Source organism: Dermacentor albipictus, chromosome 10, assembly GCF_038994185.2.
Source record: "Dermacentor albipictus isolate Rhodes 1998 colony chromosome 10, USDA_Dalb.pri_finalv2, whole genome shotgun sequence".
Classification (NCBI taxonomy): domain Eukaryota; kingdom Metazoa; phylum Arthropoda; class Arachnida; order Ixodida; family Ixodidae; genus Dermacentor; species Dermacentor albipictus.
The window spans coordinates 10,500,903-10,518,146 of record NC_091830.1 but is presented as its reverse complement, the minus strand read 5'-3'; the positions used below and the strand labels follow the sequence as shown (position 1 = coordinate 10,518,146).

The window sequence follows — 17,244 nt, the reverse complement described above, 5'->3', positions numbered from 1 at the left end:
TCTAACTACAGTCGGTAACCCCGGAAACGGGTGAGAGAGCAATGATTATACCATGAATGGCAGTGGAAAGTCATCGCCTCAGGGCATCCATGTCCTGACTCGACGTCACACAAGCCACAAGACCGGACACGCACCTGTCGAAACAAGTGCAATGAATTGATCGGCTACTGTATTCTGCTGCATTATTTACTGCGGCAGCAATGAAAGGCTCGGTGCCCGATTCGTCCAGTATCTTTTCTATTCGGAACATTGTAGCTATCATTTCATGCCTCCTCACCTCTTATACGTGACGAAGAAAAACAAAGCTGCTTACCGTCACCACTGGGAATCAAACGCCAACTGCAGCGAACCAGGAAATCGTGACTAAAGTCAGAAGTTAAATGCCCCGTTGCAATCAACAAACAAGCAAAATGCGAATACGTCTTTATTGGGTTTGAGGCAACTCATCAGAACATTCATATACCTGTCGTGTAGAAGGTAGCATGCTTTTAATCCAAAAAGGAGAACCTCTCCAAGGGGACAGCCTCCTAGAAGACGTCAGCGGATAAGGCGAGTTAAGATTTTGATTCACCAATAACTTCAGCGGCACTTCTGCCATAAGGCATTGGATGGTGCAGTAACGTGGCGAGACATTCCTGCAAGTGGAAACTCATGTTGGGGATTTCATACAATCAATCAAGCAAAGAAGTAGAGGGAAGTGTTTGCTGACTGCATGCGCTGAAATTTAACGGATACCTAATATTTTGCATGCAGTTATTTTCTGCAATGTGAAAAGAGAGTTATAAAAGATTTATGCATCAGAACTTTCACCTTAGTGCACAGTAGACAGGTTAGGTTTAATTACGGCGTGGGGAAGAAAATAATTGCAATGTCACTGTACTTCCGGCATATGATTACATGAAAGCGGTGGCTACCAATTAGGCTACAATGCGTATTGATATTTTTATGTTCGCAAGCGTGCGGCAATATAGATTGCACTTTGACTGGGACGTTCATTGTTAGGCCTTTATTTTAATGCAAAACAGTATACTCCTAATCTATCGAAATCACGTCGCCTGACGTTTCCAAACGTTATCTATCACTTTCAACCTAGGTTTTTTTAAAATTCTTGAACAATTTTCTATAGTCCAAATACAGAATCGTGTACTTATACAAAGAGTTTCTAAATATCCATTTGCGAACTTGAATACAGCGCGTACATACATACGAAATGACCGAAAGAACGACGACGACAAGTGCTATTGTCGTCCTTTCAGTCCTTTTGTCTATATGTACGTGCTGTGGTCACGTTTGCAATGGAATACCATCTAGCCCGTACCCAAACCCTGCATCTAGATATCCTAACTGGGCATCTGATAACTCATCGAAAGCCTCATACTTGCGGATTGCATCTAGGTTTCTGACGAACAGCTGGCCGGACGAAAACCCTCCTTATTATAATATGTAAATGTACAGTAAACAATCTTTTCATTCCCTTTTTGCTCATAGTTCTCGCTCGCTACAATGCGATCTGTTTGTATTTTGCCTTCCTAATATTGACACCGTATCAAAGAGGTATGAAGAAAATTAGTTTCATCGCAGTACAGCATATATATTTTCACTATTTTATATCACAAATTAGCGAAATAATATTTCACAAATAATAAAACACGCACTTACAGTGACTTTATCGGCGAAGTCAATCAGGTAGACCTTTTGGTAGGATGACTGAAATAGCGTGAGATGAAGACTGAAGCGTAGGCACGGCATTTTGATGGCGCAGTATTTATAGAAAGTACGTCTCACACTATGTAAATGTAAAACAACAGCAGAAAAAGTAGTTCTAGCACTATTGAAATAACTGTGATACTACAGATATGATAGGAAAAGAAAAGTGGCAGATATACGAAAGCCCGATTGACAAAATCTACTACACATGTTGACCAAATATAAATAATATTAGTAGTTTCACGCTCCTCCCCATGTATATACGTTACTTAAAACTTTTATTACCGCGACCACCGACCATACAAGCAAAATTCAAGTTCGACCAGTGGCGATGAAGTCGCAAGCGTTTCTTAAGGCAGGTGCACCGCGCGTGCTAAGAACGGAAAGGTAACTGGTGGCGCCAGGTTTGGTAGCCCCATTAAAACATCTCTTCCATACATGTGCATATTTCGTACACGGAATGAGTTGTAATTTGTCTTTTATTTGATTAGTTTGAGTGCTCTCAAAGTAATCGCCATGCCTTCATCTGAAGATGGATACTTCACTGAAGTTTCACATATAGGGAATACGTTCATTGTGTACCCGCCATTATGTTGCGAACATTTGCATTGTTGCCTCTAGAATACAGCATCCAAACGTTCCGTGGAATTTTGCAGTAAATTCGAGGGAAATGCGTTAGCATTACGTCACCTTCATTGAAGTCCTCGTTCCGTGAACATACATACATACATACATACATGCATGCATGCATGCATGCATGCATACATACATACATACATACATACATACATACATACATACATACATACATACATACATACATACATACATACATACATACATACATACATACATACATACATACATACATACATACATACATACATACATACATACATACATACATACATACATACATACATACATACATACATACATACATACATACATACATACATACATACATACATACATACATACATACATACATACATACATACATACATACATACATACATACATACATACATACATACATACATACATACATACATACATACATACATACATACATACATACATACATACATACATACATACATACATACATACATACATACATACATACATACATACATACATACATACATACATACATACATACATACATACATACATACATACATACATACATACATACATACATACATACATACATACATACATACATGCATGCATGCATGCATGCATGCATGCATGCATGCATGCATACATACATACATACATACATACATACATACATACATACATACATACATACATACATACATACATACATACATACATACATACATACATACTTTCTGTTGTAAACAGGAGAAATAAAAATTCATTCATTCATTCATTCATTCATTCATTCATACATACATAGGCACGTACGTATATACATACGTGCATACACGCACATACACATATACACCCCATTCTAAGCTCTTCTATCCCCTGTCGATTTCTACCTCGTGACCACCTTCCAACATTTCGTAGACAGACCTTTTCCCTATTTTGACACTCCCATTGGTAATACATTAAAAAAGTCAGGCAATTGCTTCTTTTTACAGCCTATTCCGCACAAACGTGGGGGTACACAAAGGCACACGCAGCACACCAGCTGTATTGGTTTCAGTTTCCCAACCCTGCATTGTCAGCGCCTTTGATGTTATCTTGATTTCAGAGGTTTCAGCAGTTTCGTCACTAGGGAGCGCGCAATCGCAGTTGAAAAATGTCGCCTTGTCCAGGGAGACAATGCCGGCTTCCTTCGAGACATAAGTTAACATTTTTTCTTGTTTATGTATGTCTGTGTGGAATAATAAAAATAGGGCGGCATTTGAAGACCTCATTGAAGATGTTCCTCAAAAATTTGTCTCAGTTGCTCTCACCCTCGAAAATGGCTGTGTTTTTCGTGTGTTTACATTTTATTGTGCCACGTGCATGGCAGTGCTTTGCAGCACTTTCGTCGTGGTGAGTTAGCAGTGTAAGTTTAATTTGTTGTATTTTACTTGCAGGGATGTTGAATCCCCAGGATGATTATGATATGGATGAAATTTTGAATATCGTCCATTCTTCTGATATTGATTTCAGTAAAGATGATGACAGCGAATACAGAAATACATCGTAGTTCAGATAAGTTTTTGAAGAAAACACCTTCGACAAGGACGAAGAAATTGAGAAATCTGCGTCTTTACCTCCGGAGTCACGTGACCACCAGTCGTCTCCTACCAGTCAAAGTCAAGCCAGCGTTTCTTGGAAGAAAAAGAAAGTTTGCGAAGCTGGAGACACCCAAAGATGGTTCAAATGACGGTTATAGTTGAAGTTAAGAGTCCTTTGACACATTTTTCTGAATATTTTGATGAACACGATGAAATTGCTGCAGAAGAGACGTACCACATGCATAAACATTGAAAAGCGTTGCAAGCCTGTCTGGAAAAGATGAAGCAACACTTAGGCATGTGCCTCAACATAGGTTGCATCCAATACCTTTTTTTGTAGAAAGGGTGCCATTTTGACCTCGTCAACACTTTGATGACGCGGGAAGAGTTCAAGAAGCTGAGATCGAATTTATAGTGTGTAGACAGAGAGTCCACGTCAACGTGAATAGGCTTTGGAAAGTGCAGGCAATAATTCATGCAGTCAGGAGCCTCTGTTTATAGCTCTGGAGGCCACCTATTTCCTACTCGATCGACGAGCAAATAATACCAAAAGAAAGGCGAGACTAATTGGGCTCAAAAACTTTCTACTCGCTACAGCTGAGGGCTCGGTAATGGATTTCGATATCTACCAAGGTAAGTTCGCGCTTCTTGCCAAAAACCACTGGGTTTTGGTAGAAACGCAATGCTGAGCCTTGTGCCCACCTTGCCAGAGCAGTCCACTGTATTGTTTTACAATATTTCCCTATTTCCCTCACGGATGAGCTTCTGAAGAAGGACATTGATGGGACGAACACCATTACGACAAATCGTTTAAAAAATGTCCGCCTGAAGATGTATACTCAAAGAGAGTAAGGTGATCTTGATGGGCACATACTAGGGGACAAGAAAGTAGCGCTTGTGAAGTGGAAAGACAGCAGTGTTCATGGCTTCAACTTGTGCTGGCGTCACCACTGCTGAACCTGAGAAGCGGTTGTCTAAAAAGGAGAAGTACATCGATGTCCCCACTCTGGAAGTTGTTAGAAGGTCCAACGCGAGAATGCGACGACTTTATATTTGTCACCAGCTAGTTGAATGTTACAGAGTTTCACTGAAGGCAAAATAGGGGACGATCACGGTGACACTGTACATGGCATGGTACGCCGTTACAATTTATTGCCTTGTTGTCTTGAATGTAGTGATGCCTGTAGAAAAAAACTACGATGTCTGGGTGGAACACAATGACCCGTTTTCACTTCCGCCTTGCTGTAGTTGAGGCACTTAATGCATCGCCGAGCCGAAAAACAGCCGAAACCAACAATGAAAAAGTGTCATTTAGCCAATTTTCTGAAAGATCACCAGGTGGGCCGGAACTGCCAGGTACAGGCAATTGGAAGACTACGACTATTCGCCGTCACTTGACGTGCGTTCGCTGCTGCATACTTCCACGTGGCACTTCGCGTACACGCTGCGAGAAATGCAACAACACACCTGCGCCACTCAAGCGAGAAATACTGTTTCGGAGTCTTCCATGCGCAACGCTAACTTTCCTTGAATGTAGAGCTGTTTCTAACACGAATAAACGCTCAGCCCACGCATTTGTGCGTGTCCGTCCTTCGTGCCAAATACTTAGTTACTTGAATTTTAACTTTCCAATATAAGATTAGGCAAGGAGAAATGTTCATAACCGAATGAGAAGTACTCAGTTTTTTCTGCTATTTTTCTACCGGTGAGAACTTGGGAAGCTTCCCTACTAACATCGCACCATGCCAAAATCGTACGGAGAAACTAAACAGAAATCGAGTGTGTGTGTATATATATACATATTGAAGTTGCTGCATTCATAGTTAAAGCCTTAATACTGCGTCGCGGTGCTCCTCGCGTCCTCCTGAGCGACCGTGGAAAATCATTCCTCTCGCAACTAGTAGACAAAGTACTCAGAGCCTGCGGAACCAGCCACAAGACTACCTCCAATTACCATCCGCACACCAACGGCCTAACAGACCGATTTCATCGCACGCTGTCAGACATTCTAGCCAAGTACAGCGAACCAGATCACAGAAACTGGGACGCAATTTTGCCATTCGTGACTTTTGCGTACAGTACCGCCGTTACACGCACGACCGCTTACTCGTCATTCTACCTTGTCTATGGTCGTTCGCCCTCTTCCCGTCTAGACGTTTCTTTCTTCGCGCCAACTGTCAATCGATGTCCATCCTCCTGTGAAGAATATGTGTCCCGCATTCTTCGTTGTCGCCAGCTCGGCCGCATCAACACCGAAGCACAGCAACAGGACCGCAAGCAGCATTACGACGCCTCTCATCACGTCATATGCTTCCTCCCTGGCGAGAAAGTGCTACTCTGGACACCAGTTCGTACTTCTGGCTTGTGTGACAAGTTTCAGCTTTGGTTCCTAGGTCCCTACAAAGTCTAGGAGGAGACCCCTCCAGTTAACTATCGCGTGGTACCAGTTATTGTTCAAAATGAACGCCGCTGCCGCGCTGCTGAGGTTGTCCACGTTTCCTGTATGAAGCCTTTCACAAGGCATTCGGCGCCCCTTTGAATTGCGGCCATGATGGTCGCTCTCACGCAAGGGCGCATTAGTGTGGGCATTTATAAACTATTTGTCATTTGCACATGATCATTATCATGTGGGGTTCACATGGGGTTCTTCTTCATCATCGCTTGTGGGTGCGGGGCTCGCTCTTGAGTGTGATCCGTGCTTTGGGCGTGGCCGGTTCGCCGCATACCCGACGCGTAATAAATGTCGCGATAACTGTTGCATCGCAGTATATATATATATATATATATATATATATATATATATATATATATATATATATATATATATATATATATATATATATATATATAATGAAGGTCATAATGAAAGACATCGCATCGGCTACGAGAAAAGTAAGAAATCCTCGCTCATCAATATATACTTAGATATACAACAAAGTCAAATATGCAGAGTGTTTCAGCGAACACTTTCACAAATATTTAAAAGTTGCCTGTGGCAGGTATCACAATTGTTGTTCATAAAATGGTCTACTCGAAGCGGCGGAGAACACTTGCACAAGAAATTGTGGTGCGAAATCGAGTAATTAATAAAAATTCGCTATTTAGGTTTCTAACTAATTCCACTATGGCACATATTGCAATTTACAAATTCTAGCCGTGGAGTTTGCAAGGCGGATCCACTTGGGACGAACTTTCAAGATGATACCAGTTTCGAGATATAAATTCGCGAACATTGAGAAGAAACGCATAGCCGATGCAGTTAGTTTGTTAAAAAAACGTCGTTTCATGCACTGAAGCACACAACTGGAACGTCAATGCATTTCACCGCAAAGTTCGGGAATTTATATTTCGAAACTGGTGTCGTCCTGAGAATTTGTTCGAAGTGGATTCGCCTTGCGAAGTCCTCTGCTAGAATTTGTAAATCGCAGTATGGCTCATAAGATGACTAGCTAGAAAGTTAATTAGTAAATTCTCGTTAATTAGTCGATGTTGCATTGCAATATTTTTGTGCAAGTACTGTGCGCCCTTTCGAGTAGACCGGCTCATTAACTAGACTTGAACTATCTTCCACACGTAACATTTAAAAATTTTGAAAGTGTTCGCTGAAACACCAGGTACATGCGTGATGACAAAGAATGGAAATCCAGAGCATGACGTGTGACAAGCAACGGTGCCCGCTAATCGTGCTCCAATAGCCGAGTTGATATCGAATTAAAAATTATTTACTCATTATCTAGAATCCCAAATACCGATATAGTACTCACCGGTATTGGAGTCTCAAACATTGTATTTTTCATGCAAGTCATTATCATCTGCAGCTACAGGAGGAGGAGATATAAAATGCGTTCTGTTAAACGGCCGCCCCAAAGTGGAGAATCATACTGTTGGACTGAAGTGATCTGAAGTGATCTGAAGTAGATCTGCACATGTTCTAAACAGTAACTTTTTTTCTAGTATGTCTGGCGGTCCATTAGTAGATTGGAGTAGAAAGGAAGGAATAAAACGAATCAAGAATAGTGTTCGTGTCGCGCATTCTGCCTTCCAGCCTCTTTCCTCACATACGCATTTCACATATATTGCACCAACCAAACTTGATTCAGTGCCATTTCGTCTTGGTGCCCCACGTCACAGGTGTGTTCTGGTTCGGGTTCAAACGCATCCTGCAAATATCTTTATAACGTCGGGATCTTCCTGGTTTTACGTACCGACGGAGAAGCCGAAACAGTCACGTCTGTCATTGCAATGAGCTAGTGGCATGACAGTTAAGCCCATTTTCGGAATCTTAATTTCCGTTTCTGGCTGAAATTGACTGGCATTTTTTCCTTTACAGAAATTGACTACCTGAGCTTTTTACTACTTTAGAAGTAGCTTCAGCTCTTCGAGCAATAGGCTTAAAGGCTTGCCCTCGGATGGCCTTTCTGTTTAAAAGTTATTCGTCCAATACTTTAATATTTTGTCATATTCCTAACTTGAGTTATTGTAGTATGTATGCCACTGTGGTAAAAGCAATACCAAGGATCTCGCGATAGTATATCTCATCTTCCATATGTCGAAATATTTTTCAGTGCATCTTCTGAGATGTTTCGTACATCCTCCGGAGATCATAAACGGGTATATATGTTGGCTTTTCAGTTTCGTTCTTATTTGTGGCTGCTGTTAGCAGTGCAAATACTCGATTTTTGTTTAAATAACATGCTTAGCTTCTATGAGCAGCAGCCGCATATACGAGGACAATGCGATTCTCTCCTCTCACCGAATCTCCTAAAAACAGCTTTTCACCACTCAAACGAAAAGCTATAAAAGTTGAAATATAGTGTGGACTGCCATATCAAGGTAGCGTCTTCGATTTTCATGTGATTCGGCGGTATTCGGAAGGCACAGTGGGGCTTCTTTTAAGAGCAATAGCTCTACTACTCAAGGCACAAACCCAGAAAACACCTGGTTCTGTAAATGTGACCTTCAAGCTCAGCCAAGGTCTAATTGCCATGGCACTTAGCCTGCCCCTACCGGTGGCGGCTGCTTCGTGCGCCGCGTCGGCGCCCATATCTTGAAAGCGATCTGCGATGTGTACAAAGTGCGCCGAGTGCTGGTAGCTTCGTATGCGCTGTGCTTTCGACGCTTAGTTCGCGTTGAAGTGAGACCCAGCATGAAGGTCAATTCGCTCGCTGCTGCTGCCGCCCCAAGCAGCATCAGTGTGTCGTCTTGTGGTGCATTTGTAGATGCGGTAGTTACTGACGGCGCCGAGCAGCGTCTGTGTACTTTCCAAAAGCAAGCAAAATCGCGCTATCGCTCAACAAATTTGGTTTAACAGTGTTAGACCACGGCAATGTTTTTCATCCTTTGAGACGACACTGATGTAGATAACATAAGTGCCAATTTTTTAAGAAACTGATCAGAAAAATACGCTAAATCTGTTGCTTGTGATTCGTCAAGCCCCTGACTTTTATCTGGAACGAATATTTTATGCTGTCACCTCCAAGTTAATATTTCAAAGCATTGAAAGCAGTGTGCTTTACGATGTTCAAGTGATCTAAAAAAAGTTTTAATCTCATTACACATTGGTTCTACAAAGTGCAACATATTTGCAAACATGTTCCCCTTATTACTGAGGAGAATTGATGTGTAACGAGATTAAGAGTGAATATGTCGACTTCTGTCATGGACATATATGGACATCTGCAACAATATATGGACACGTGCAGCGCGCAGCTCCAGTCAGTCTGCACCTTCTTCGATGAGTTGTAGAGATGAGCCTCACTCGCGACCTGGGCGCAATTGACTACGACGCTCCGCGCTTCACGCACGAGTGTAGAAATATTTAAACCCGCAATGCGCTTTCCTAAGGGAAAAATTAAGCGGGCGTCTTGCGGTAGGTATTGTGAAATGGTAATGTGAAATAAACTTGACTTTAAGAACTGCGCCCAACCATGTTGTCAAATTTTCCCATGTTAATTATTTTGAAGACTCAAATTCGTTGCACTTCAGCGAATGATGATGTCGTGTGTATTGATTCAAGGGCCACATGTGGCTAAAATCGACAAGAAAGTGATCAAGATTAAGCAATATCAAAAGCCTAGGTGTACAAACTATGTAGAGATTCGTGCGGTTTTAGAACAGCTGTTGTTCACATGACATGACTACGCGTTGGAGCAAAGTATTTCTGCAAATTATAGGTTCCCTTAGGATACAATGTTCCCAACAGCAGCAACAGCGCTTACTGATCGCTAGACAATTCTCAGCTTGCCATGCAAATTATGCCTGTCACTACCGCATCCACTTCCAATCGGATGATTGCATCTCTTTCGCGCATGACGAGGCACAATGTAGGCAGAGTGGAAAGATAACAAGGGTAAAAGCAATAATCATATCCTCAACAATTTATCATCCATTTTTTCATTATTTCTAAACGAACACCACAAAACGCTCCCAAATGCTTTAGAAAAAAATAACCTTAAACGTGGGCCGACGTTATTCCAGCCATATCCTGTACCCTGTGTTGTAGTGCTAGTTTCGGGTTCGCTTTTCTATTACTATATATTCGCCATGCCGTCTGCCAACATTGCACACGCTAATGGTGCTAGTGTGCTCTTGTGTATAAACCATATACGTCCTCAAACTCTCGCTGTTTGTCGGAGCCCACTTCAGCCTGCTCGTGTTCCTTCCACGGTGCCAGCCCACAATAAGGAAGCTTTTATTCCATATCTCGTGGCCATATCAATCAGGATATCTTATTGGAGGCAGCAACTTTCGGGTCCCTGCGATGGTTCGAGGGTGGAAGGGTTCTCCTATATGCAGCAAGTCGGAACGGCTGAGGCTGTTGTGGTCTCATAAGCGGCAGCGCCATGGCCAGCCTCGGGTGCGCTGTGGCTGTGTGATGTCGGTAGCTGAGGATTGCAGGTTCCCCCAGGTCAGAGACTGCCCAAGGGAAACCTATACAAGTTCGAGGTGTTCCAGGTTCTCCCATCATAGAAATGAAGGGAAGACCTTCCGGGGGCCTTTGAACAACAGGTCACCTTTGTCAGCGAATGCAGTCTTTCTCAGGCGAACAGAATCACCGGCAGAAACATTTTGCCTCTTTGCAGCCCTAAAAGAATCAGTGTAGGTCTTGCTGTATTTCTAATTTTGCGTTGCCCGCTCCTGAAGGCGTTGAAGCTCCGCAGCAGGCTTATTGAAGAGACTTATTGATGGCAGTGCTTGAAGTTAAATACATGTTAGCAGCAGTCTTTCGCATAGCAGTATGACTGGGTAAATCTTTGTATTAGTGGCGATATATGCTATATGTATCTAGCGGTGATATATGCCGAGATATTGCGTCAGAGCGTCATGCAAAGGCGCTGCTCTGTTATGGCAACATGCAGAAAATTCTTGAAGGCGCGGTTGAATTGCTCGATGAGTCTTTTCCCTCGAGCATAGCCTGAAGAGTGTTTAATATGGAGGGCACGTTCCTCAAAGAAATTCACGAACTCTCTGCATGTGAACTGAAGCCCGTTGTCAAAGTCTCGTTGAGGTACTCTTCTAGTGCAATCACAGAAAAAAGAAAAGCGAAGATTGTGTGGCCTGACACTTCACCGCATAATCTTATTTCAAGTCATCTTGAAAAGGTAGTCAATGACAATGATAGAATATCTACAATCCTGTGGGCCCCTTTCGAAGGGTCTAACTATATCAACAGCAAGATTTTGCCATGGGTGGTCTGGTAGAGGTGCAGGTTGTAATGACATGGGTGCGTTCGTCGCGCTCTTGCCAGCAGCTTGGCAGAAAACGCAGCTGCTAATTTTGATTTCAATTTGCTTGCCCATGTCTGGCCACCAAAAGCATTCACAGAGGCGAGCCTTTTTTTAGGGGTCTGTGACTTGTTTCTATGATCTAACACTTTCGTTACTCCACAGTGTAGTTGAAGGGGATGATGAGATGACAGAAGAGAAACAAGACCTTGGTGGTCTGTACAGAAGGTGAAAGGCCATCCCGAAAGGTATATGTCACATGCCCAGACATATTCAAGTGCCTCGCGTTTCCCTACTAAAGATATTCTGTCCGCTGAAGACAGGGTGCTAGAAGTGAAAGCTATAGTACGTGCAGTATGTCCAAGAATTTTTGGAGAACAATACCAAGGCCACAGTAAGAAGCGTATATGGAGACAAAAATGGGTAGAGCGCGGTCAAACTTGCGCTTCCACTACGTCAGGAAGATTTGGCACACATTCACCATACTACTCCACCAATCAGAGAAATCAGTGCAAGCTTGCATTGTCGGTGGGTGCAGGAGTGTTCATGATTTCGTGAGCTGTTACATTGTGGCCAAAAACGAAATGTTCTGGCATGCAGAATTCCAATTTTTCGTTCAGCTCGAGCCCAGCAACTTTGAGTTTACAGAATTCAACGGCGTGATTTGAGAGTTGCTCTTCTTTGCTTTTCACAGACGCGATGATGTCTATATAAAACGAACTCAGGAACAGCGTTTAAGCACCTGGGGCATCATCTGCATAAAAGCTGCCGGCGCTGATGCCCGTCGAAATCGCCCTCGTTTGAACCACTAGGGTCCTTCGTGATTCATGAAGTTAACTCGTACCTTTGATGACGCAGCAGCACCTGATCATATGCCCATGCGAGGTCCAACTTGGAGAAGTTCGCAGTTCCGGCGATAGTGCGCCGCATTTCCTCTAGGTGAGGACGAGGAAAGACATCGACGACAATCACCTTCTTTGGTTCACGAAGATTGACGTAGAATCGAATTCCACCATCTTTATTTTTTGACAACCACAATGAGTTCTGAAGATGGTGACAGGAAAACTGGATGGAGACTGGCGCCGTGTAAGGAACACGAACAATCTAAAGTGGACTCGGACAAACAGCGATATTTAATGACGAAGATGGTTTATATACAGGAGAAAACTTGCGCCATCAGCGTGCAATATGTTGGTAAATGATATGACGAATAGGAAACAATAAAGAAGCGACACCAAAACTGATATTATAGCACCTCGCCTCATCAATTTTGTTCATAATTATTTATATACTCCAAGAAAAGAGAATGAAAATTTCTGTTGCGTGCGTCATACACGGTTCTGACTGTCTTCTTCACGCGTTTATACCAAGAGCGGAACAATTGGCACTTTCTGGTTAGCGTTCTTCCTAAAATAAATTACAGGTGAACTTTCAATTAACACGATTGAGGGACGCACTTGATTGGTTGCTCACAAGTGAATGTGATTTTTTTTACGCGATCAATTAGCTCCTACATCAAACCAGATTTACTGAGTATTCTGACTTTATCGTGCACTTACCGACTTAACGCCTTCGCACATATGCTGAGAGTTGGCCCATTCAGTATTTTCATAATAGCAGCGCAAGACCATATCATTGAACTTTCTGCCCTTGAACTGTTGGGAAGAGTAGATTACAAGACGCAAATTAAAGTTTAATGACGAAATGACGCACATGAGAGTTTGGGGCATTTTATTTTCTACTGTTCGATCGCTTGCACTGTTTATTTATTCATTTATTTATGTATTTATTTAGTTCGTTATCCTATATGGAGCACATGCTTACGGTGTTCAGGAAGACACATCTGACGCGACTGAGTATTCAATCAAAATTGGCAAATAGAAACTTTTTCTTACAATAACTTAACCATAAGTATCGATGTGTAAATGGCTTGTGAGAATGGCTGCCTACTAGTATTCAGGTAAAGCACGGGGAAGGTGGGAGATGAAAATTCAGGACGGTGAGCAAAACGAGAACAAGGTAAAAGCGGGAGCAAACGTTTCGACATGTGGGCTTAAAGACAAGTGGAATTAATTGATATTCTCGAACAACATTGCAAGGAACAACTTACAATAATTACTAATCAGCTCGACAGCATAAATTTATCTGAACCGGAAAAAAAACAAAACTTGCACTATTCGTTGAAACAAGGGAGGAAAAATTACTAGATAAATACCAGCACAAAGATATTAGAGTAGCAGATCCCCCAAGAAAACTAATGTAACCCCTGCAGCACATAGCTCCAACGATACTGCTACAAGCGAGCATCCAGAGCACTGCAGCAACGCAGTAGACATATCCCTGAGTCTAAGCCCCGATGAAGTTGACCTCCGGAAATGTGGTCTAACGTTTTATCCCACGAACAACGCAGTAAAGGAATACAAACTCCACATTAATAAAATAGAGCTTTCAAGACGCATGCGCATCAAGGAGTTCTTTTTCGATAGGCCAGACGTAGGAATACAGGATAGAGGCTCTCTTAGAGCACCTAGCATGTGAACACCGGAAGCCGAACACTGCCCAGACTTGGATTTATGCATAAAGCTAATATAAAAAAATTCTTGAGCCAGCCCGGTATTGCCGGAAACGCAAAAAATTGGCCACCGCTCAGCACCAAATCCTTAAAGAACTCACGGAAAGAAATTCTTGTGAGCTTCAGTGTATGAAACGACGTTTTGTTAACAACTTAACTGGAATGCAAATGCATTTCTTCGCAAAGATCGGGAATTTATATCTCGAAACTGGTGTCATCTTGAAAATTCGTTCCAAGTGGATCCGCCTTGCGAACTCCACAGCTATAATGTGTAAACTTCAATATGGGCCATAATGTAGTTAGTTAAAAAGTTAAATGGTGAATTTTTAATAATTATTCAGTTTTGCATCTCAATTTTTTTTACAAGTATTGTCCGCCGCTTCGAGTAGACCATGCAGCTCATGAACTAGAATTGCGATATCTAACACAGGCAACTTTTAAAGATTTTTGAAAGTGTTGGCTGAAACACCCTGCATAAATTGTGCCGAGGAAAGCGTACGTCGTCTTGAAAAAGACAAGTCCACTTGCCGAAACATTGGCTCCCGCTTTTACCTTGTTCTCGTTTTACCTACTAGTATGTATGAATCATAAATGCCAAACAGTACCAGCGAAGAACTGCTGATTCCAACGCCAATTACAATGTGCAGTACGTATATAAATATTCCATGTATTATCGATTGTTTAAAGCGACACTAAATGCAAGTATAAGTTAAGCTAAAGTAACAGATGAGGGCTCGAGAATCTCTAAGCCGTCAATATTATCGCCAACAGAGCCTTAATAATCGTGAAATTGAGGTAAATGCAGGAGATAATTAGAGACTTCCCGGGACATTCAAGTAGTTGCCTGATGGGGAAAGCACTTCTCATTTAAACTCTGCCACTAGTACTCAACCACTCGTTGCAAAAAAAGTCCTTGTACAGTATTATAAGACGAAATAAAATGCTACTTGTCCGGTTCTATCTCATCTTTAGGAAAGAGATCTCACTGAAGTTATGATAATGACGCGGTGGTCCAAAGGCTTCGTTTTCGCTCCCCTCTGCGCGGCCCACGCTTTCGCGTTTCAGTAATTTTTTATTGCGTAGTGCTGCGCTGGTTTTGCTAGCTCGCGAAACTCGCACAAACTGCGAGCAGCAGAGAATCCTACTTCCATGTGATGTGGGGAGGTGCCCGAACGATCTACGCCACTTGACCAAAAAGCAGCTGCTGCGGCGAATCCCTCTCTGATTTACCGTGATTGGCTCGGTGCCGCCGTCTGTCGGGCGCTGTCTTACTCACTGACGGCAGCAATGGGCGCAACGTCACCACTCGCCCGGTAGAGTAGCGGGAGATTTGAATTTCGAAAGATGTATTCGGGCTCTTCAGATGCAATTTTCTCGTTAACCAAGTCTACTGAGTCTTTTTTTGGCACGAAACAAGCATTGCGATGTTTCTGGAATGGTATTTGAACAGTCCAAGTTGACTTAGATTGGCCTTTAGTTCCCTTTTAAGCCTATGCGATAATTTATTTTGTACGGCTGAATTATGCATTATTTCCGAACATATTTTTGGTTTGTCTTGTAAGCACGCAATAAATTGTGGAGGGCAGCACACTTACGAAGCAAGAGCATAATTTTACTAAAATTTCGTAACTACATATACTGTATGCTCCCACTAACGTTAGCGACGTTGTTAAAGAAAGGAAGAAAATACACGGCGCATGACACAATTAGAAAACGTATGCAGTGTTCGTTCATGCAGATATCACGACCAAACCCCGCAGATCTGATAACCGTATCTTGCAGCTGTCTTTTTCTTCGTTTCTCATAAAAATGTTGTTAACGCTAGCTGGGATGCCTTAATTGCTGCGTGTGAATGTACACGAAACATGTAAAAAATTCTGGTCGCGTTGAGTAAACCCTCAAAGTTGATTCTCATTTAAGGTGCAGTTGCATTGCTTAGATTTTTACGCTCACGTTCCTAATATGTGGGCATGATAAATGTTGTCTGGTAAGCTTCTCGGGATTATGTTTAGTTGCATGTTTTACACTTACTACATTCTTGATATGGACCGGTAGTCCCGTTGCAGGTGTACTATCCAAGCAGGAGTGAGCATGTCGACTCACTAAGAAAAAAAGAAAAAAAGAAAACAATGCGTGATGGTGTAAAGTACGTGCATAGAATGATAGAAGGCTGGGCAAGTTTCAGCAGGCTTACAAAAGAAGACGGTAAAGAGGACAGGACATAAACTATGTTGCTATTCTGGCCACATTGAAAACAATATACACCGAGAGATGAGGCAGTTTCGAGTCCAGGTATTTATGAAATGAACCTGGAACTGTTTTGAAGACGCTTGTATGTCTACAATAAGTCTTCAGTTCTTGTCAAGCTGTCCATTAGGCAACATTTAGCGTAACGTTAGGAGGGCTTACTGAAGTAGTTCTAGACGTCCATGGCTACAAAATGTCTTGATCAAGACAGCCGTTCAAGACATCTTTTAGACATCAAATAGCTGCTTGCATATTTCGCGGGCAGCGCTTCGCATCAGTCTTTACTCGCTGCCTTGGTACGTGCACGCATGAAATTTTTTGAATCTTTTAAGTAACAGCGCTCAACGAAACAGACACTTCTGGTGTCACTACCTTAAGTAACATTCACCCGAAGACCAACACCTATATAAATACATTATTAGACTATACATGGTAAATCAGGCCTGTGTAAGCCAGCAAAGAAGACGAAGATTCACGGAAGGCAAAATTACCATTAACCCAACTGTAGCATACTAGGGTACTAAGAAACCCCATACCGGCTTCTCGGGAACAAAGCTTCAGAGTTAAAGAACAAATTGCCTGTGTCTGGGCATCGAACCCGGGACCAAGGCCTTCACGGTGTGTTTGCTCTACCATCCAAGCTAACCTGTAGCCTTCTTGTGTTTTTGATCAGCGGCGACCGAACTAAAGATATCTTGAGTTTTGTGGAGCAGAACGGTGGCGCCATCTGACGCTGCTCCAATTAAAGACGCGTTTTACCGTAGCTGTGACAGATGGTGCCCTCGGC

General features: G+C 42.4%; 1 protein-coding gene across 5 annotated transcripts in view; it reads right to left on the bottom strand.

Moving 5' to 3' along the window:
* Positions 1–406: 406 nt before the first annotated feature.
* The window catches only part of LOC135917896 (uncharacterized), a 29,660-nt gene continuing 12,822 nt past the window's right edge, over positions 407–17,244 (bottom strand). For 4 of the 5 annotated variants that reach the window (XM_070526970.1, XM_070526972.1, XM_065451513.2 and 1 more), the window contains 5 exons: positions 16,242–16,312; positions 13,198–13,293; positions 7,679–7,732; positions 1,660–1,707; positions 407–635 (listed from right to left, as the gene is read on the bottom strand). In XM_070526970.1, the coding sequence (XP_070383071.1) occupies positions 555–635; positions 1,660–1,707; positions 7,679–7,732; positions 13,198–13,293; positions 16,242–16,312 (350 nt within the window). In that variant the 3' untranslated portion in view covers positions 407–554. The remainder of the gene's footprint in view (positions 636–1,659; positions 1,708–7,678; positions 7,733–13,197; positions 13,294–16,241; positions 16,313–17,244) is intronic. The other variant, XM_070526971.1, reaches the window with a different exon arrangement.